The 21,361-nt window shown below is 43.6% G+C and overlaps 1 protein-coding gene across 2 annotated transcripts in view; it reads left to right on the forward strand.

Annotated features, from left to right (window-relative positions):
* abl2 (c-abl oncogene 2, non-receptor tyrosine kinase) overlaps window positions 1-20,603 on the forward strand; it is a 40,659-nt gene extending 20,056 nt beyond the window's left edge. Inside the window, exons 1-10 of one of the 2 annotated variants that reach the window (XM_035737388.2) lie at window positions 8,397-8,606; window positions 8,983-9,147; window positions 10,373-10,668; window positions 10,881-11,153; window positions 11,473-11,557; window positions 11,680-12,042; window positions 12,155-12,307; window positions 12,435-12,524; window positions 14,361-14,543; window positions 16,072-20,603. In XM_035737388.2, the coding sequence (XP_035593281.1) occupies window positions 8,498-8,606; window positions 8,983-9,147; window positions 10,373-10,668; window positions 10,881-11,153; window positions 11,473-11,557; window positions 11,680-12,042; window positions 12,155-12,307; window positions 12,435-12,524; window positions 14,361-14,543; window positions 16,072-17,846 (3,492 nt within the window). In that variant the 5' untranslated portion in view covers window positions 8,397-8,497 and the 3' untranslated portion in view covers window positions 17,847-20,603. Of the gene's footprint in view, window positions 1-8,396; window positions 8,607-8,982; window positions 9,148-10,372; window positions 10,669-10,880; window positions 11,154-11,472; window positions 11,558-11,679; window positions 12,043-12,154; window positions 12,308-12,434; window positions 12,525-14,360; window positions 14,544-16,071 lie in introns of those variants that run through there. The other variant, XM_035737387.2, reaches the window with a different exon arrangement.
* Window positions 20,604-21,361: the final 758 nt, after the last annotated feature.

The following is a 21,361-nucleotide window of genomic DNA, read 5'->3' on the forward strand; positions in this document are numbered from 1 at the left end:
GCTGTTCATCCTTATCTGCCTCATTTGGGGAAAGTTGTTAATCAATTATGTCAATCTTGAGTGTGTTTTTCCTGAATGTGTAAGCCAAATTAAATAGTTGGGTGATCGGTGTTTAAGGTAAGTTTCATCATTAGCCAGGGCTCAACATTAACGCTTGTGGCAAGTGTTTTTGTTTTGGAGAACGAATAGATTATCGATTTTTAAGTTGTCCGAATGGACAAGTAAAGAAGAAGAAAAACGCGCTTACTACCGAGTTCCAAACTGCCTCTGGAAGCGATGTCGGAACAGTCATTTTTAGTCTGGAGCTTCATGAAATGGGTTTCCATGGCCGAACAGCCGCACGCATACAAGCCTAAGTTCACCATGTGCAGTGCCAAGCGTTGGCTGGAGTGGTGTAAAGCTCGCCGCTATTGTACTCTGGAGCAGTGGAAACGCATTCTCTGGAATCACGCTTCACCATCTGGCAGTCAGAATGATGACGCTTTCTCCTGGCATCAGCCAAACCCAGATAACTGCCCGACTATGTAGTGCAAACTGTCAAGTTTGGTGGAGGAGGATTAATGCTCTGGGGCTGTTTTTCATGGTTCGGGCTTGGCCCTTTTGTGGCTGAATGGAATCAAGTCTCCACAGCAATGTTCCAACATCTAGTGGAAAGCCATCCCAAAAGAGTGGAGGCTGTTATAGCTGTAAAGGAGGGACCAACTCTATATTAATGCCCATGATTTTGAAATGAGATATTCAACGAGCAGGTGTCCACATACTTTTGGTAATGTGGTATTTTGAATTGGCTATCTCTCAAGTTAACCCATTGTGCTATTATTAGCATGTACAATGTCCTAAAATAACTTTCCACCGTCACTCGTGTATAAACGCAAATGACCAACACACCGTAGTTGATATGGGTGCAGAGTTGATTAAACCAATGGAGCATACTCCGGTTGTAAAACCATCTCTTAAGTGCTCAAAATTGGCTAGAATTCTGGCTATGTAATTCTGACAAAGTAAAAAAATGTTCTTAGAATAGCCTAATTGACAAGTAACTCTGTCAAGCTGTCCCCTGAACACTGAATATTTTGTCTTGCAAATAAATGAACATCTTTGGTCAATGGTTCATTTAATGAGGGAATTATTTGGTTGTGATTAATGTTGCAGGACAGCCAACCCTCCACCCGGAGAGTCCAGGAGAGCTACTGGGTGTGCAGGGTTTTGCTTCAGCCCTACTCAAACACACACCATTGTAGAAGTAAAAATCAGCTGCTCAATAGGACCTTGATAAGCTGACTGTGTTTGAGCAGGTTTGGATAAACAGCCTGCACACCCAGTAACTTTCCAGATGGAGGGTTGACAGACCACGTGTTTATATTGTAGCCTATCAGTGCAGTATTTTACTTTGTGGAGTGTTAAGTGCCTTAGTCAAGGCCACAATGGCAGGAGATATAATGCATGGGTTCAGAGACCAGCAGCCTTCCATTGTCAATACCAGGTTATTTTGCAAAGTGGTTCCTTGCATCATACAACACAATTTTCAGCTACCTTTTTTTGGCCTATGTAAGACAATTTTGTATTTTTGAGCTTTCAGACAAGTGAAAAATCAGCCTTACTTGATGTCAAGCCCTGATAGAATTGTCTCTCGCTTTGTTCTATACTTTAATGTCGCCCCATGCGTTATTTTGGCAGTGCTGTTGAACAATGTGACTCAACTAGAGATCGACCGATTATGATTTTTTCAACGCCGATACCGATTTATTGGAGGACCAAAAAAAGCCGATACCGATTAATCGGGTGAATTTTTTAAATGTATTTGTAATAATGACAATTACAACAATACTAAATGAATGCTTATTTTAACTCAATATAATACTTCAATAAAATCAATTTAATTTCAATGTTCAATTTGGTTGAAATAATGCAAAAATGAGAACATATATGAAAGCTGGTGGTTCCTTTTAACATGAGTCTTCAATATTCCAAGGTAAGAGGTTTTAGGTTGTAGTTAATATAGTATTTATACTTTTTGTCTATACCACTTGTATTTCATATACCTTTGACTATTGGATGTTCTTATAGGCACTATAGTATTGCCAGTGCACCAATGAGTACCAAACCATAAACATCAATACCTTTCTTAAAATCAGTACACAGAAATATATATATATATATTTTTTTTTAAACCTGCATATTTAGTTAAAATAAATCCAGGTTAGCGGGCAATATTAAACTAGGGAAATTCACTTCTCTTGCGTTCATTGCACGCAGAGTCGGGGTATATACAACAGTTTGGGCTGCGGGGCTCCATGAAAACTAATTTGCAAGAATTTTACGTAATTATGACATAATATTGAAGGTTGTGCAATATAACACAAATATTTAGACTTATAGATGCCACCCGTTAGATAAAATACCGAACGGTTCCGTATTTCACAGAAAGAATAAACGTTTTGTTTTCGGAATGATAGTTTCTGGATTCGACCATATTAATGACCCAAGGCTTGTATTTCTTCGTGTTATTATGTTATAATTAAGTCTGATTTAATAGAGCAGTCCGACTGAGCGGTGGTAGGCAGCAGCAGGCTCGTAAGCATTCATTCAAACAGCACTTTCGTGCATTTGCCAGCTTTGCTGTGCTTTAACCAGAAGGGGACTAGGGTTCCAATTTTGGAACACCCCCCCCCCCACACACATTCAGCTGGAAGGTGGCGCATGGAACGCAAAAATATTCCTAAAAATATTTAACCTCCACACATTAACAAGTCCAATGGCTCAAATGAAAGATGAACACCTTGTTTATCTACCCAGCAAGTCAGATTTCTAAAATGTTTTACGGCGAAAACATAGCACATATTTATGTCAAACCACCACCGAAGACACAGCTAATTTGCATAGCCAAGTTGAAAGAAATATGCAATCAACAAACGCAGGATTAAAAGAAAAATAATGCACTAACCTTTTGAAATCCTCATCAGATGACAGTAATATAACATGTTACACAGTACATTTATGTTTTTTTCAATAATATGCTATATATATCCATAAATCTCTGTTTACAATGATGCATCGTTCAAAAAATGCTACTCAAATGTCCTGAGAAATGACGATAGCTCCGGCAGATAACGTCAGCTAACAAGGAATACACATCATAAACTTTGACTAAATATGCATGTTCTACATATATATAGTTAGATACACTTCTTCTGAATGCAATTGCTGTGTTACATTTATTTTTAACGTTACAGGTTTCGTTCACTAGACTATACTATGAGTCGGCGCTCAAAAAGTAGCATTATGGCTCCTCTATCTTGGAGTCCACATAAACCCAAATTTACCACATAAATATTCCCTTACCTTTGCTGTTCTTCCATCAGAAGACCTGGAAGGAATTATACTTACCAAAAACAGCGTTTAGTTTTGCAGTCTGTGTCTTTCGGTTCTCAAACACGACAAACTTGTCAAACTAAGTTCATAATCAAGCTTTAACATGTTATAAAATGTAGCCAAAAGTCAAGTGGATGCGCAAAAGTGACCTGTTTTTCAAAACGTCTAATTTACATATTATATGTCGATTAAACTTGTCAAACTAAGTTCATAATCAAGTTCTGCTTTAACATGTTATAAAGGTGTTTTGACAGCAATCATGAGGACGAACAGAAACGCATGCATTGTTGTGAAATAATCACCGGGGTTAACACCCCTACTCTTACGATAAGTGCCATGGGATCTTTAATGACCGCAGAGAGTCAGGACACACGTTTAACGTCCCATCCGAAAGACAGCACCCTACACAGGGCAGTGTCCTGGGGAATTGGGATATTTTTTAGACCAGAGAGTGCCTCCTACTGGCCCTCCAACACCACTTCCAGCAGCATCTGGTCTCCCATCCAGGAACTGACCAGGACCAACCCTGCTTAGCTTCAGAAGCAAGCCAGCAGTGGTATGCAGGGTGGTATGCTGCTGGCATCAAACCAAATTGAACATGTTTCATTATTTATTTGAGGCTAAATGGATTTTGATTTATTTTATTAAGTTGAAATAAGTGTTTATTCAGTATTGTTGTAATTGTCATTGTTGTAATTGTCATTATTACAAATAAATAAATTGGCCGATTTTATTTTTTTTGAATTTAAAAAAAAAAAAAATTCGGGTTTGGCTTTTTTTGGTCCTCCAATAATCTGTATCGCCGTTGAAAAATCAGTCGGTCGACCTAGTATACTTAGGGTCGTTCACCTGGTGGAAGGTTAACCTTCGTCCCAGTCTGTGAACCTGCTCTAGAGCACTCAGGACCATCAAGGGTCTATGGAGCAGATTATCATCAAGGATCTCTCTGTACTTTGCTCTGTTCATCTTTCTCTTTATCCTGACTATTTTACCAGTCCTTACTGCTGAAAAACATCACTGCGTGATGCGGCTGCCACCATGCTTCACCGTGTCCGGGTTCCTCCAGACGTGACACTTGGCATTCAGGCCAGAGAGTTCAATCTTGGTTTCATCAGACCACATGGTCTTGTTTCTTATGGTCTTAGTTGATTACCTACAGACTCTATCTCAACATTTTGACTATGGGGTATTCAGTGTAGATTGATGAGGGAAAACATTTAATTTCATCAATTTTAGAACAAGGCTGTAATGTAACAAAATGTGGCTAAAGTCAAGGGATCTGAATACTTTCCGAATGCACTGTATTGGTTATGTTTCTTCATTTGTAGCATAATGGTGATTTCCATCATCTCTTTTGCAGAGATGAGCACAGCAGGGCCGCTGGCAAACGTGTGGCGAGCTGGCATTTGACCCAAAAGCTTTGAAAAGTGGGACACAGTACTTTTAATACTTTTTCACCTCATGTTTTTGACAGGATTTAGTTTATCCTCCCTAGGACCAGGAGTAAAAAAAACATATTTTAAAAAATAACATGTGACCTGATTACGTTTGATCTGGTCCCATTGTGGCCCATATAAAAAAAATAATTCTGCAGTTTAATTTATTACTATGTCATACCAGGAGTTTTACCTGGTTTGGTTGTCCAGGAACCCCCCACAATTTGTTTTAGTTTGAACTACTATCTCAGCATTTTGACATGCGTAGTTTGACTGATACATCTAGAAATGTATTTGCATATCTAAAAAATTGAGATAGTAGCCCTATTGACTTTTTTTATGAAAAAAAATAATAATACTGTGACTGGAATGGGCTTCCATAGTTAGAAGCTGCCACCTGCACTGAGCCTGTCACAATTTCAGAATGTAACTGCAATTTCAGGTCAACAGCCTAACTCGATAAAAACAAGTCTCAAATATAAGGAAAATATCTACATTTGAGCTGTTTTCAAAACCATTGCTCTACTATTACCATTTATACTGTAGTAGTTTTGAGCTCAACGAGACGAGTGTTACCTCAGACACTCATCCGAGTCGTGATAGTTTAGAAAGTTTACACAACAGTATGGTCTCGAGAATTGATACCTCTTGAGACCCTCTCGAACATATCCCTTTGCTATCGTCAATGTGAAAACGGACAAATGCTCACCTTGCTGGAGAGGTAACAAATTAAGGATGATGGTCCACTTTTCCTAATCGAACAAACTGCTCGAGATGGACTCCCCACACTTGTGATGTGAATGGTGACATTGTGTGTCTCCTCATTAACAACAACAAATGGCTGCTGCCAACTCTGCCACAGCCTCTTCACTAGACTCGTTCATGGGGATCTCTGTCTGTACCACTGCCCTCTACAGATTTGAGTTGAAGTGGCAATGTCCACTGCAGTCCATGGCTGTTCAGCTAAAGGTCCGTCAGCCAGTTCTGACCCACTGTTCTGTTCAGTTCTGACCTGTCAGTGTGTTCATCCCTCATTAATTTGTCTTGTGTTGTGTATCTCTCATCAGTGATATTGTCTCAACTTATTGTTTACATTTCGTCTGGCTCTATCTGAACGCTGTCATCATTCAGGAGTTATTTATGGCTGTGATGTTGCTTTGTTTTGCAATGGGGCAATAAATATTCCCAGGCCAGCTGCCGGTCGTGCTGCATAATATTGCATGTGGTTTAGGTGCTGTCAGTCGTGTTTCGTTGTAATAGGCTAATTGTATTACACTGACTGAGGCCTGGTCATGTTTTGTATTAGGTTAGGTAATGTGACAGGGCACAGTGAAAGGATTCACATGTGGTCCTGTACAGGGATTGGGAGGGTGCAGAGGTAGCTGGTTCAGCTGCCACATGCCTGGACAGATCATACTACCAGCTGCGGGAGCGGCTGGTGCGGGATAGGGTGACCAGGGGGAGTCAGTCTTTCTCAATATGCCCATTGAGCTGAAGCAGGGCTGGATGGGCACCACTGTCTCAGCTGTCTGGGGCTGTCATGGCCAATTCCCAGAGTCCCTGCCCCCAGTCCTCAGCCGTTCTACGCACAAGGCACGTACCCATACTGGCACTCTGACAGGCACACGATGAACCTCATGCATGACATGCCAACTGGTGTGGATCAATCTGAAGATGTCCACAGTTTCACTGAGGAATAGTCAATAGTTGTAAAATGAGACCTGAGGCTTATGACTTGCCAAACAGTGGTTGTTGGTGATTCATATTTCAGAACAGCTATTTATTTTCTATCATTCTAGTGTTGAATGAGTTAATTCAATGATTTGTGAATAAGAGTTTAGATCAATTAATCTTATCCTTAGTTGATATAGAAAATTGAATTAATACATTTGGCCATTATGTGACTGCAACTATTTAACACTTCATGAGTTGAATTTCAAATGATCTCCAGCTCTCAGTAGAAAAGAGGATTGAGGCTGACTGTGTAAAAGTATTGCGGCCTGTACTGTGCACTCTGTAGTGTATGATATAAGTGTGATGTGCTGCAGCAGTGTTGTTCTGACATGAGGCCTTGTAGCAGTTGCAGTGCCCTCTTGCCCTCCCTCCATCCCCCCTCGTCCTCAGTCTGTTCAGCCTCTCCCTGGAGGCTATGAGTGTGTCTCAGCACGTGGCACAGGGGCCCTCTCCCATAGGACCATGAAAACGGCCATCTGCTGTGGACCTCATGACTGCCCCTACCCCACGCTTTGTTCTGTCCCTAAAGAGACCTCCACCACAACTCACTTCCCCAGTGAGCTCAGCTTTCCTCTGTCTGACAAACACAGCAAGCCCCTCTCTGTGGGATTTTGCCACGGAGAACCATGATCATGGATTTAACTTCCTTGTACCAGCACTGGAAAGTTTGACTTCTGAAAGCCACATCAAAAGCTGAGAATGGAAGCCTTTGGGTTGAAAAGCAAACCCAGCCCAGCGGGAACCTATTAGTAGTGCTTCAGACACCCTAATTCACTCAGGGTGAATAAATCAAGTGTGTGGGGGGTCTCAGTGACTCCCTCACTCACTCACTGCCTCTGTGGAGAAGTTATACAGAGAGGGAACTGGTCAGACGTCTGTGTTGTACTGGGAACGAAGTAGAAGATGTACTGGGAGCTGTGGCTGAGCCAGTTGACGGCGACCGACCTGCAGCATATGCTGGTGGGGAACAAAGGTGGGAGGACATGATGCCTAGATGGGGCAAGGTCACACCTGACATTGTGGCCACTTTAGTCCTCAGGAGATGTCTTGACGGATTTAATATACTGCTTCCATGTGGTGTACTGTGTATGGACAGAGTTTGCTTGCTGAATATTTTGAATGGAGCACTGTATACTTGAGTAGTTCTATTGTTTTAAAATGGTGCTCTGTGTACTTTAGTTCAGTGTGCTTCCTGTTTTACTCCCTATTTCACACATTCCACTCATTAGGTTGGATTTGGAGATCTGGGCCATTTTTCAACTATTTGGTTCAGATGCATGACTTCATAGTCTTGCACAGTGTGTACAGTGTGTACCCTGACTTATCAGACCCGATTTGTTTTTTTATATCTGTGTAGAACGTCATGGTTAAAAGGAAGTGTAATAGGAAGTAATGATGCCTTTCAGTAAATTATTTACTGGTAACCATTAGCTACTGACCACCAGACTCCCACTGATGGTTCTAGTCACTTATTGTACATGTTTAACTTGGGTGTAGCCAGCCAGTCATTCTTTTGTTTTATAGGCTCCATGAACGAGTTACATTTTCACCATACATGAAAAAGTAATCTTCCGGCAAGTAGCTTGCTCTCTCCATGCCCACTTTCAACTTTCGTTCATCTTCTCCCCTCTCCTCCACTGCCTTTTATTTCACTCTTATCCCTCTCTCCCTGGCGGTCGGTAAGCCCCATTCAGCAGCTGCCCAGACATGTTGTGGAGGTTGTTGGCAGCTGTTGAGGAGCCCTGTGAGCGAGTGAGGCTCAGGCATGTTGTGTGGGTGGAGGCCTGCAGTATCTTTCCGACCACGCCGACAGACAGCCCCTCCCCGCAGCTCCTACACTCTTTATATACAGGCAGGGGAAAAAAAGCCAAGTAGAAAGTTCATTTTGGACCTAGTCCTCACATCTCAGATTAGTGTGTGTGGAAAGTGAAGTGAGCAGAGTGGACAGGCAGAGTATGTATTTGAGGACCCTTCAACCCAGCAGCAGTTTTGAGGAAGAGTGGGTTAGGCTGACAGGCCGGCCCTATACTGGGGCAAAGGATGTGGACGGGCCTAGACTCTCAGGTAGCTACTCTTTCAACCGGGCTCTTTCTGTCTGTCTATTTAGGTAGATTAATGCTGCCTATTCACTGGACAGTTACTGATATTATGTTGGCACTGGTAAATGGCTATTTCAAATATGATTTGAGCTGATTGTTAAAGGAACAGAAGACCAGACTGTGGCAACATAAGTGGGTGATAGGAAAGGGATGCTGATTTTGGATTCTCTAAAAGGCAGGCTGCATTTGTTATGTAAATTTGTGTACATATGTATGTGTTTTGTTACGCATATCTGTGGATATGTTTAATCATGATTTAGAGTTTTTAGGCAGCTTGACCTCTGATCCACTCACAAACCTCTTTCTTTATCCATCTCTCCCTGTCCTCTCCCTCTCTCCAGAGGCCCTCCACCGGCCCTTCAGCCTGGACTCGGCAGCATTGACGGAGGCGGTACGCTGGAGCTCCAAGGAGAACCTGCTGGGTGCTGCCGAGAGCGATCCCAACCTCTTTGTTGCACTTTATGACTTTGTTGCCAGTGGCGACAACACGCTGAGCATCACGAAAGGTATGTACTCTGAAGAGCTTTTTATCAATAGGCTTTCCAAACAGATCATCACAAACCACTCCTTTATCTAAAGATGACTCGCTCCCAGAGATATGGGGCAGTTCTTACTGAAGAGATTTCCTAAAAGTATGGTTCCATTTTACCATTCAGTGAACTTTCTTTTTTTTTATAGTTTATTCCAATTCCTTTGTTCTACTTTCTCGTATTTGATCCGTGTCCCTGCTGATCATACTGGGTAACAAGCTTAAAATATGTGGGTGAGAGCGGGACTTTTTAAATGATTATAAAAGCGCTATCTTAAGTCGATGCCTGCTTCCAAGTCACCCCAAGGCTGCTGCCTAAGATGAGGCTAATGCTTAGACTGTGAGTCAGAGTGCCCAATGGAGAGGCGGGCAGGCCAGCCCTCCCACACCCTTGTTTGACTCCAGTGCACTTTTAATGTAGAATCCTTTCAACTGTAATAATAACAGGTGGATAAACCCAGCAGTGGGTGATCAGAGGGTCTCAGATGAATGCCATGCCTCAGACCAGTAATGTCCGCCACTAGCCGCCTGACATTCACCATTTCCACCCGGAGCCAGCTCTCTGGCTGCCCACGGTGTGTCGCAGAGGAAACTGTGTAGTGTGACTGTTTTGGCCGGCCCAATGTTGTTTTTCTGACTCCGCGGCTATCCAGTGTCAATAGAGCCTGTAGCTATGGCCTCTGTGGCACCAGAGGGTATTGAGTCTGCAGCACGCTCGCTTAGCCCATGATGTACAGAGGGCGAGCGAGTAGGAGAGAGGGAATAAGTGGAAGAAAGCTTGGCGCAGTCCCATCTCCAGGCCGTGCCATAACATCTCACTGTCATTATCGTCTCATTGGGAGCAGCTTTGAATGGCTGCAGGGAGCTGCCGGACAGCCAGGGCGTGTTTCAATTCCACAGCCACACAGCTCCTCTACAGTACAGTGCTGCAGTCTCTCTGTCTCTCTGCAAGAGGCACTCCCTCCCATCTCCATTGCTGACCTCATAAGAGGCAGACAACACAGCAGACCAAGTTGCTACATGCCCTGCCCTACCTCTTGGCACCACAGTAAATGATGCATCAACGGGGGCTATTTAAAGCCTATGGAGGAGTCAAAAGCGCCAAGTTTCAATCGGTGCTAATGTCCTGAAGTGGCTCAAAAAAAGATGTTTAAAGATGTCATTTTACCTGACTTTCTCTCTCCCTGTCCCTCTCTGCCCAGGTGAGAAGCTAAGGGTGCTCGGTTACAACCAGAATGGGGAGTGGAGCGAGGTGCGCTCGAAGAACGGCCAGGGCTGGGTGCCAAGCAACTACATTACACCTGTCAACAGCCTGGAGAAGCACAGCTGGTACCACGGGCCTGTGTCACGCAGTGCAGCAGAGTACCTGCTCAGTAGCCTCATCAACGGTAGCTTCCTGGTCCGGGAGAGCGAGAGCAGCCCAGGACAGCTGTCCATCTCCCTGCGCTACGAGGGAAGAGTCTACCACTACCGCATCAACACTGCTTCAGATGGCAAGGTAGCTAGGGGTCTGGGACCTACAGAGGGGCTGTCTCGCTTCTCTCTCTGTCCTATCGTCTTCCGTCTCTTCTTCATTTTTGTTGTGAAACTGCTCCGTTCCTGCTAATGTCTCTGCTGTCTTTTTTTTTGTTGCCGTCTCTGGTTCCTCCCCACGGTGCTGCTGTTTCGGTCTGTACACATGTATAACCCTAACCCTCTGTCTGTCCCAAGGTGTACGTCACGGCAGAGAGCCGCTTTAGCACCCTGGCCGAGTTGGTGCACCACCACTCCACCGTGGCCGACGGCCTGGTCACCACACTCCACTACCCGGCCCCCAAGTGCAACAAGCCCACCGTCTACGGCGTGTCGCCCATCCACGACAAGTGGGAAATGGAGCGCACCGACATCACCATGAAGCACAAACTGGGTGGGGGGCAGTACGGAGAGGTGTACGTGGGAGTCTGGAAGAAATACAACCTCACCGTCGCAGTTAAAACACTGAAGGTTTGTCTCTTCTATAGACTGGTGGTGTGATTTGGATGTCGCCTGTAAGATCCCTCCATCTAGTGTCTCTGTTTCTATTTTGTGAAATCATCTATGGGATCATGGAATATGAAAGAGGCATGGTATTTAGTGGTAGTTGGTCACCACCTAATGGTGGAATGTTGTATTACAACAAAAGTAAACTCAATGGCGGCAATGACTAATGTTGGAGAAATGTGTTTAATCACAGTTTAACTTGTTTTGTTCACCTTGGTTTCCTGGTACTAAGATATTGAATAAATCCAGTGAATATTGACCTTTCTGATTGTTTGTCTTCCAGGAGGACACCATGGAGGTGGAGGAGTTCCTGAAAGAGGCAGCAGTCATGAAGGAGGTGAAACATCCCAACCTGGTGCAGCTGCTAGGTCAGTGCTGCTCACAGTACAGCTCCACTTAGTAACAGCACATGGCATTTCTATCAGCTGTTGGGTTTCTTGGCTCTTGAGGCGTAATTACGTCTAACCTCTGTTGGCTTGCCTCTGTCCAGGTGTGTGTACTTTGGAGCCGCCCTTCTACATCGTGACAGAGTACATGCCCCATGGCAACCTGCTGGACTACCTGAGGGAGTGTGACCGGGAGGAGGTGAACGCAGTGGTGCTGCTCTACATGGCCACGCAGATCTCCTCTGCCATGGAGTACCTGGAGAAGAAGAACTTCATCCACCGGGACCTGGCAGCCAGGAACTGTCTGGTGGGGGAGAACAGTGTGGTGAAGGTGGCTGACTTTGGGCTGAGCAGGCTGATGACTGGGGACACGTACACAGCCCACGCCGGAGCCAAGTTCCCCATCAAGTGGACCGCCCCGGAAAGCCTGGCCTACAACACCTTCTCTATCAAGTCTGATGTGTGGGGTGAGTCAGAACCAGATTTTCAAGCACTCTCCTTTTCACCTTTACATGTACTAAATCAGTCAACATCAGTGTGAGCGTTCTTCTCATCCTATGACGGTCTCTCGTCCCTCAGCTTTCGGTGTGCTGCTGTGGGAGATAGCGACGTACGGTATGTCTCCGTACCCAGGGATCGACCTGTCTCAGGTATACGACCTGCTGGAGAAGGGCTACCGCATGGAGCAGCCAGAGGGCTGTCCACCTAAAGTCCACGAGCTGATGAGGGCCTGTGAGTGAGCACTGCACTGAGTACACACAATGTCCCACCATGTCCCACCAACACACAGTCCCTCACACTATCATCCATTCACTTATAGCTATGTAACCTATATTGACCTTTTTTATTTTGATATCAGGCTGGCAATGGAGCCCGTTGGACCGACCTTCATTTGCCGAGACCCACCAGACCTTTGAGACAATGTTCCACGATTCTAGCATCTCCGAAGGTACTTGTACGACATAGTCACATTACTACCCTTAACCTCTCTGGGCTATTCGGGACGCTAGCGTCCCACCCCGCCAACAGCCAGTAAAAGTGCAGGGTGCCAAATTCAAAACAACAAAAATCTCATAATTAAAAATCCTCAAGCATACCAGTATTATACACCATTTTAAAGATACAATTCTCGGTAATCCAGCCACAGTGTGATTTCAAAAAGGCTTTCCAGCGAAAGCACCATAAACGATTGTTAGGTCACCAAGTCACAGAAAAACACAGCCATTTTTCCAGCCAAAGAGAGGAGTCAGAAAAAGCAGAAATATAGATGAAATTAATCACTAACCTTTGATCTTCATCAGATGACACTCATAGGACTTCATGTTACACAATACATGTATGTTTTGTTCGATTAAAGTGCATATTTATATCCAAAAATCTCATTTTACATTGGTGTGTTATGTTCAGTAGTTCCAAAACATGCAGTGATTTTGCAGAGAGCCACATCAATTTACAGAAATACTCATCATAAACACTGATAAAAGATACAACTATTATACATGTATAAACTTCTCCTTAATGCAACCACTGTGTCAGAATTCAAAAAAACTTTGCGGAAAAAGCATACCATGCAATAAAGATATTCGCCATATTGTGCAGTCAACAGAAGTCAGAAATAACATTATAAATATTCACTTACCATGATCTTCATCAGAATGCACTCCCAGGAATCCCAGTTCCACAATAAATGTTTGATTTGTTTGATAAAGTTCATAATTTATGTCCAAATAGCTTCTTTCGTTAGGGCGTTTGGTAAACAAATCCAAACACACGTGGAAGTCCAGCCAAAAGGTTGTAAGAAAAGTCCAAAAAGTTATATTACAGGTCGTAGAAACATGTCAAATGAAGTATAGAATCAATCTTTAGGATGTTTTTATCATAAATCTTTAATAATGTTCCAACCGGTGAATTCCTTTGTCTGTAGAAAAGCAATGGAATGCAAGTTAACTTTCACATGACCGCGCATCACGAGCTCATGGCAATCTGCCAGACACCTGGCTCAATCCCCTCTCATTCGCCCCAGTCTTCACAGTAGAAGCATCAAACAAGGTTCTAAAGACTGTTGACATCTAGTGGAAGCCTTAGGAAGTGCAACATGACCAATATCCCACTGTATCTTCAATAGGCTATGAGTTGAAAACCTACAAACCTCAAATTTCCCACTTCCTGGTTGGATTTTTCTCAAGTTTTTGCTATATAGGTTCTGTTATACTCAGACATCATTCAAACCGTTTTAGAAACTTCAGTGTTTTCTATCCAAATATACTAATTATATGCATATTCTAGCTTTTATGGCTAAGTAGCAGGCAGTTTACTCTGGGCAACCTATTCATCCAAGCCACTCAATACTGCCCCCCAGTCACCAAGAAGTTAAGGCTTAAACAAGGCATTTAGCTCTGCTGCCCGACTCCATTCAATCCTGTCAGTTGTGGCACTAGAGTGCATACATTTGTGGATATTAGAGAGGGAATGGCTCTTAATGGCGCATTAACATATCTGTAGGGCCTTTTCATAGTAGTACAGCAGGCCTGGTGCCTCTAGGAGAGATGGAGGATGATATCTGAGTGAGGAAAGGGCATGCTGAGGTGAGGGGAGTACAGGGAGAATGCAGTGCTTTCAGAGAAGCACTATAAACTCTAAGCATTGGTTTCTGCAGTTATTCCAGTAAATGCAGTACTACCATTTCTAGCAAGGGAATCAATGTGTATAATGATCTTATGTAAAGGTTCACTTAATTAAGCATTCCTTTCCTCTCCTGTGGCTCCCCCTCTCTCTTTCTCTGCAGAGGTAGCAGAGGAGCTGTGTAAGACTGCCGCCTCTGGCCATGCCCCGACACCACACCCCTTCAGCCACGACATGCCACTGCTGCCCTCGAAATCGCGCACTCTCAAGATGCACGCGGAGAACAAGGAGAACATCGAGGGGGGTTTGGATGGCAGGCAGGAGCCCAGCACACACGGCCCCTCAGGTACCCGCCTTGCCCGCCTCCATGCCCGCAGGCTGAGGAGAATGGCTGCTGTGTACCTGGCAGACTGAACATCACTGGATCACCTTACCCATCCCCTAAACGCACCATCTTATCTCTGTGTCATTACACAATCACTTCACACCTCCTTAAGTGTCATATATAGAGCTTTCCCTCATAATTTATAAAGAATTACTGTAATGTCACTTATCTAGCCTCATGGATAATATGCAGTGGGGACTGTTGCCATATCCAACCACAACACTTAAAGGTCCAATGCAAATAATTTCTGGGTAAAAAGTAAGTACCTTACTGTGAAAAAAATTGTCAAAAGGATACAAAAATAGCTTCTTAGCAAAGAGCAATTTCTCGAGCAACAATTTTGTTAGGATTGTCTGGGAGGGGTCTGAGTGGGGAGGGGAAAACTAGCTGTTATTGTCAGAGTATTATTCAGAACTCCGTGTGGAAATGTATATAAATCACAGCTAAATCATGTTTTTGACTGCACTGGGCCTTTAAAGTGTTGCCTTTGGCCAAATACCAGATGCAGGGTTTAGATGAAATGCATTCTCAATCCTCTCCCATATATAATTCACTATTGAGGATCTGCATGACCTTATAAACCACATCTCCATCAAATCTTCATCCCTGACATGATTAGACAAGACTGGGTTGTACTCCTCTGTGTTCATGTTTGCCACTTATCTTTCATTTATATTAAAATAATGATTGAGGGTATTGAATTCTAATCCTCTCCCTGTTGCATCCTTCACACACAACTCACATATAACACCTACAATTCTAACAATCACCAAGAATGACTGCATATGTACCAATACCTGAATTAAAATTGGCTGACCCACAAGTTATTTGTATGGTTTTTGAAATGTTGTCTGTCTTGTTTTATGTGCAATCAAGTGACAATAAAGTGTTTTATTGCATGTTGTGTTCATGTTGAAAAACCTAATGCAATCTATGTTCCCGTCAGTCCTTATACTCTCACTCCTTTCTCACACCATTTTAATCCTCCCCATGATACTTCTCCACTACAAGTATGATTGATCAGTGAACACACAATCGCAAACACTGCATAGTTACGAGTTGTATTACTCGTATGTATGGGATACACATGGTATACACCGTCCAACGAAATGCTTAATTGCAGATTTCCTTCTCGACAATGCGTCCCTAAGATAAGTCTGGGATGAGGAAGCTTGAATGGTGGTGACACAAGGGAGGTGACTTCCTGTCATGCTGACTCCGCTGCGTGGCTCACTGTGGCGCTCATCTATTACACGTATAGAGCAGCTTGACATCCATAGTACAACAAGGTGGCACCACAAAGTTATTGAAGCAGGAATGGCTCTGAAGAGAGAATATGCCTGTTGTCAAAGCAAATGGCAGCCAGCCTATGAGATTCGCCGGTTGGCACTAATGCAGATTGATGTTGAATAATGGTGTTATTAGTGTTGATAAAAGAGACCACAGCTCTGGTACCTATTTTTAATTCACTATCCTCTGTTCTCTGCAGGTCTGGCAGCCACTCTGCTGGCAGGGGATGGCCGGTCAGGCAGCTCTCCTGCTCTGCCTCGGAAACAGAGGGACAAATCCCCCAGCAGCCTATTGGAGGACTCCCAGGAGACCATGTTCACACGGGACCGCAAGGCTGGCTTCTTCAGCTCCTTCATGAAGAAGAAGTCTCCTTCATCCCAGCTGCAGCAGAGCCTGCCCATGCCGCCCAAGAGGAGCAGCTCGTTCCGAGAGATGGAGACCCAGCCTCACAAGAAGTACGAGCCCACGGTTGGCTTCAGCGCCCCTCCTCCTCCCCTTCCCCAGGCGGACGGCCTGGGCTTCTCACCGTCCCATGGAGAGGGGAACCACGTCCAGTCACGCTGCTGTGGGGCCACTTTTGGACAAAAGTCCTCTGCCAACCACACCTCTGGGGTCCCACCCTTGCAGGTGGGCAGTAGTAGTAGCAGCAGCTGGGCAGGCCTGGCAGGTTTCTTCACCCCTCGCCTCATCAAAAAGACCTTAGGGCTACGGACTGGCAAGTCCACTGGGACCGAAGAGGGGGGTGGGGGGACCAAACCATTCCCCAGGTCCAACTCCACCTCCTCCATGACTGCAGGGCTTCCTGACCTGGAGAGGATGGCTCTGACTTTACCCAGAAACCGCAGTAAACCTCCTCTAGAGCGCACTGCCTCCACCACCTCGCAGCCTGAGAACGGGGCAGCACACACCTCTGAGTCCCTTCTTCGTAAGATGGATGAGGGCACAGCTCAGATCAGGGACCGGCCTAAAGCCAAGCTGCTTCCCCGAGGGGTGGGGGGGTGCTCTGGGGGGGTGAGGGCACCTGGGGTTGGGAGTGAGGCCGATTTGGATTGTCACTCGGGGGCTCTACGGTGTAGGGAGGGTCAGGAGGCAGGAGGACAGGACCGACAGGGATGGACGTCCCCCTCCAAAACAGTGGGATCAGGCCCGTCGGCGGCTCCACACAACCACAAGGTTCCCGTGCTGATCTCGCCTACACTCAAGCATAGCCCAGCCGATGTGCACCTGGTGGGGATGGACTCTCAGGGGAACCGCTTCAAACTGCTATCGGAGCACCAGGCGGACCGGGACCGACCACGACTGGTCAAACCCAAATGTGCTCCCCCTCCCCCTCCAACCCTGCGCCTCATTGGGCACTCCTACAGCGGGGATGGGGAGGAGCAGGTCGTAGGGACTGTGGAGGTCAACGGTGATGGGGTGAAAAAGCCGGGACGAGCAAGGGAAGTGGGACCCGGGAGACCATCAGTGCCACCACCACAAGTGCCTCCACCAACTTCAGCCTCCTCCTTTTCCTCTGCCAACAACACTAACACTACTCCCACTAAGATGGCCAACGGCGCCACAAGCACTGCTTCTTCCACAGCCCCCTCTGGTGGCTCTAAGCCTCTGCGTCGGACTCGACAGCAGGCTGAGAGGGTTCAACCGGAGAAGATCAGTAAGGAGGCTTTGCTGGAGTGTGCTGAGTGCCTGAGAGGTGCCCTCCACAGCAGCCCTGAGCCCTCCTCCAGCAGCCAGGTCTTAGATGCTGGCCACCAGCTGCTAGACTACTGCTCAGGCTACGTGGACTGCATCCCACAGATGCGGAACAAGTTTGCCTTCCGGGAGGCCGTGGGCAAATTAGAGCTGAGTCTGCAGGAGCTTCGGGCATCGTCCTCCTCTGGAATTGGAGGGGCATTTAGTGGCCCAGGACCTAGCCCTGCTCTGGACAACTTACACATCTGCATCAAAGAAATCAGTGATGTGGTTCAGAGGTAGCCATCGGACCCTGTCAAACATTTCTTTGTATTCCCTTTTTTATGTTTCTGGTTGTATTAACATTTTGGGGACGGAGAACAATCTCAGAAGTACCTCAGAAAATCACTAAATTGGATCTCTTATTGTTTACAGTTGACTCTTTCTCAAAAATGCCAGGGGAGAACACTGTTCTAACCTTTGTACATTAACATTGTTGATACCAAACTAGATATGGTTCAATGTACACCAAGTAACTGTTTTGCCCCAAGTTCAAACTTTTCCAACTGGTTTTAAGGCCTTTCTTTTAATCGAATGTGGAGTATATCAGCTATGTATTCAGTCCCAGAGTGTTGGTAAAGGACAGTCCGTTTGCGTATGTGTCATAGTCATCATAGCCAAGAAAATGTGGAGAATAATTATGGCTGAGTTACTATCTTTGGTTTATGATCCTGGCAACTATGAGTTCCTGTGACGGGAAGTCACTGTTCAAAACTATTGTCACCTGGAAAATGGAAGTGTGTTCCACTTAATCAGGTCTACCCTCTGCCATTTGATTTGGTTTGAGTATTTCAGGAAAATGCTCACTTAAAATCGGAATGGAAAATGTAAGCATTTTAATATTTATGTCCAAATTCCCTTGCACATGTATTTAAATGTTCGTAGCTAATGAGAAGTGAGGAAAGCGCAAGGTAACACATGGGAAGGTGGTTTGGGGCAGTATTCCCTGTGGCCCTTTCCCTCAGTGCCTATAGATTGTTAAATCATTGAAAATCTGCGAACACAGCCACTCCCTGAAAAAAATACTAATCTCAACGCAAACTGCGGTATGTCTCCAGAAAATGAGTGATTTATTTGTACATTTTTTGGTTTTAACTTTAGAATGTCTTTATGTATGAACTTGAATTTAAATTAATTATTGTTTTTTATTAAAAGCACAGACCTATTTTAAAAACGTTATATCCAGGAAAAGATTCACAGTCACTTTTGCTTGGATAAGTATTTGACTATGAAAAGAAACATTGGTAGGAAGTTGCAGGACTGAGGCCCCCAGCCCCATCTGAACATCTGGAAATGAGGTGTTTAATCTGTCAAAGTTCTCTGGTCATTTCAATGCCAACATCGGTGTTCTGTTTTCGATGAGCATAAATGAGTGAAGATGACTGATATCCCTTTTTAGATGCTTTTTGATTATCTCTAAGCAAACATTTCCATTTAATATTGTTGAAGTCATTTCATCCTGTTTGTTGTATTGTGCACAAATAGCAAGTATCACCCGTACCTGCAATCCTTTCTCTATAATAATTTGACTAATGAATCAAGCAATCAAAACAAAAAAAAGCTTGTTTATAATAGTGTCCCTCGACTGAAAATTCCCCTAATGCCCACTTGAGATGCTGGAACCCTTGGTGTACACTGGATAAAGCCTATGAAGTAGTAGACTGATTACTATATTGCATTTCGTCTTAGTATAAACTCTAATAGTACCGTATATGACACCCAATATTTTTCACAGTTCATTCCATGTCTGTTTTGGGGTACACCACCTATTTAATCCAGCAGATGAGCTTCAGTGTCTCTCTGTTCATTCAAAGGTCGTCTTGACTAATAGGATGTCATGAAACTAATTGTTTCTTTACACTGTGAGGTTCCAAATTAAATAATGAGGTATTTGTTTTTATTTTCTTGCTACTGGAAACAGCAGTGTTTTTCCAATTATTCATGGTGCCTTTTGTGAAATATATTGTATGTATTGTGCACTAAGTCAAGAAATGGATATACAGCAATGTGTAATTGTAAATATCTTGTGCTTTGGTCTTCAGATGACACATTTCGCCATGAAATTGTGGCCAAGTATAAATATAACTACAACATACATTTATATTACTGGGAGTAAATTTTAAGACTCAAACTTGAAAATAAAATGTGCAATTTGTCTCCTATATTATAATAGATGGACTGATGGTCAAATACAGCTTGTTCTTGGTCTGATTTGATAGTGGTCCATACTTGTGATCCCACATAATTCTGTCTCTGACAGTTGCACAATAAGTGTTTAATTTCCAACAAACTACACAAACTTGAGTCTCTCTGGTGCACTTCCCCAAAGCTGCTCTGTAGTATTAAGGATCTGAACTATTAAACTCTCTGCATCCTCCACTTGCTGTCTGTGAAATTCTTAATGACTGATGACCAATTTGGCCTTCCATTATTTTTGCCTTTCACCCTTGCTTATTTATGCTTCAATCGTCTTTGTTCTGCTTTACTGCCAAACTGTACTAGTGAGACGAGTATCCCATAGACTTGTGATTATCTCTAATTTATTGTTGGATTAAGAGTGTAATGAACAAGGCTTGTCACGCTAGGAGAATTAGTTTGCAATGATTGCAATTTTGCAAAAAATTTATTTCATTTTGGTTTAAGTGCTCTTCAATTAATTTCTGCCCAGTTTGTCTTTCTGATTAAGCTGTATGTCCTTTATTTATTGTTGCTGTATTTATTTTGTAAATAATGTTTTGGATCCTGCAACTTTTCTGTTTGATCTGGACAGTGCTGAAGAAATTGTATTTGCACATCGTATACCAAAGGCCACTTCCTCTTCAGTTCTATGAGTGCAATGAGAATGGAATACACTTCATTTTGAAAATGTGAATTTAACAGGGATAAAAATGGCAGAGGTTAATATTAACTTTTTGTTTTTGATTTAAAGCTCACATAGTATATAACTGTGAAGTTCTCCCTAGCAGTGTTACATTTGATGTAAATAAAACGTTGAACATTTCTAAGGTCCATTTATCTTTTTGATTTGGGGAAATTCTAAAGATAAATCAAGAGCGCAACCTCAAGTCACCAGCTCAAACCTTGCCTCAAACCTTGTGTTAATCAGATGAAATAAATCAAATTGACCTGTGATTCCTTTACTGTAAATAGAATGTAATTGATGGGAGGAAAATAATGATATTGATTGAAACACAATGATAGCCCAGGGGCAGTTAGGGGTTGCATAATTTTGTGACATGATATAAACCTTTCTTAATTTAAGACACATCCTGACCCAGGCATTAAATGACATCACATCTGCTCCTGGAACTGTCATCTGAAATGTTTTAATGCAACCTTCATCCTTTACATTTTTTAATGTAATTTAACCTTTATTTGACTAGGCAAGTCAGTTAAGAACAAATTCTTATTTATAATGACAGCCTACATATCTTTCTAATTTTGCTTCAATAAACAGTGTATTATGCTATCACTAATCATCTTAGTGGAGGAAGGGTGTCTGTTTTGAGTATTTAAACATGGCCATTTAACTCAAAGGCATACAACGGATGTGTTCTGAACCAGGATACTACATGCTAAATACTTTGCAAACTATGTGAGTATGAACTTTATACTAATCTTAAATATTTCAAATATACTACTGTATTTGGTATAGTAAAAAAAAAAACTCTGTTAGACCCACCCATTTTGCAAACATGTTCTTCTGGATTATAAAATAACATCTGGAAAGATTTTAAGATAATGAACAGATACTGATC

This window comes from Oncorhynchus keta, chromosome 26 (genome assembly GCF_023373465.1).
Source record: "Oncorhynchus keta strain PuntledgeMale-10-30-2019 chromosome 26, Oket_V2, whole genome shotgun sequence".
NCBI classification, from domain to species: domain Eukaryota; kingdom Metazoa; phylum Chordata; class Actinopteri; order Salmoniformes; family Salmonidae; genus Oncorhynchus; species Oncorhynchus keta.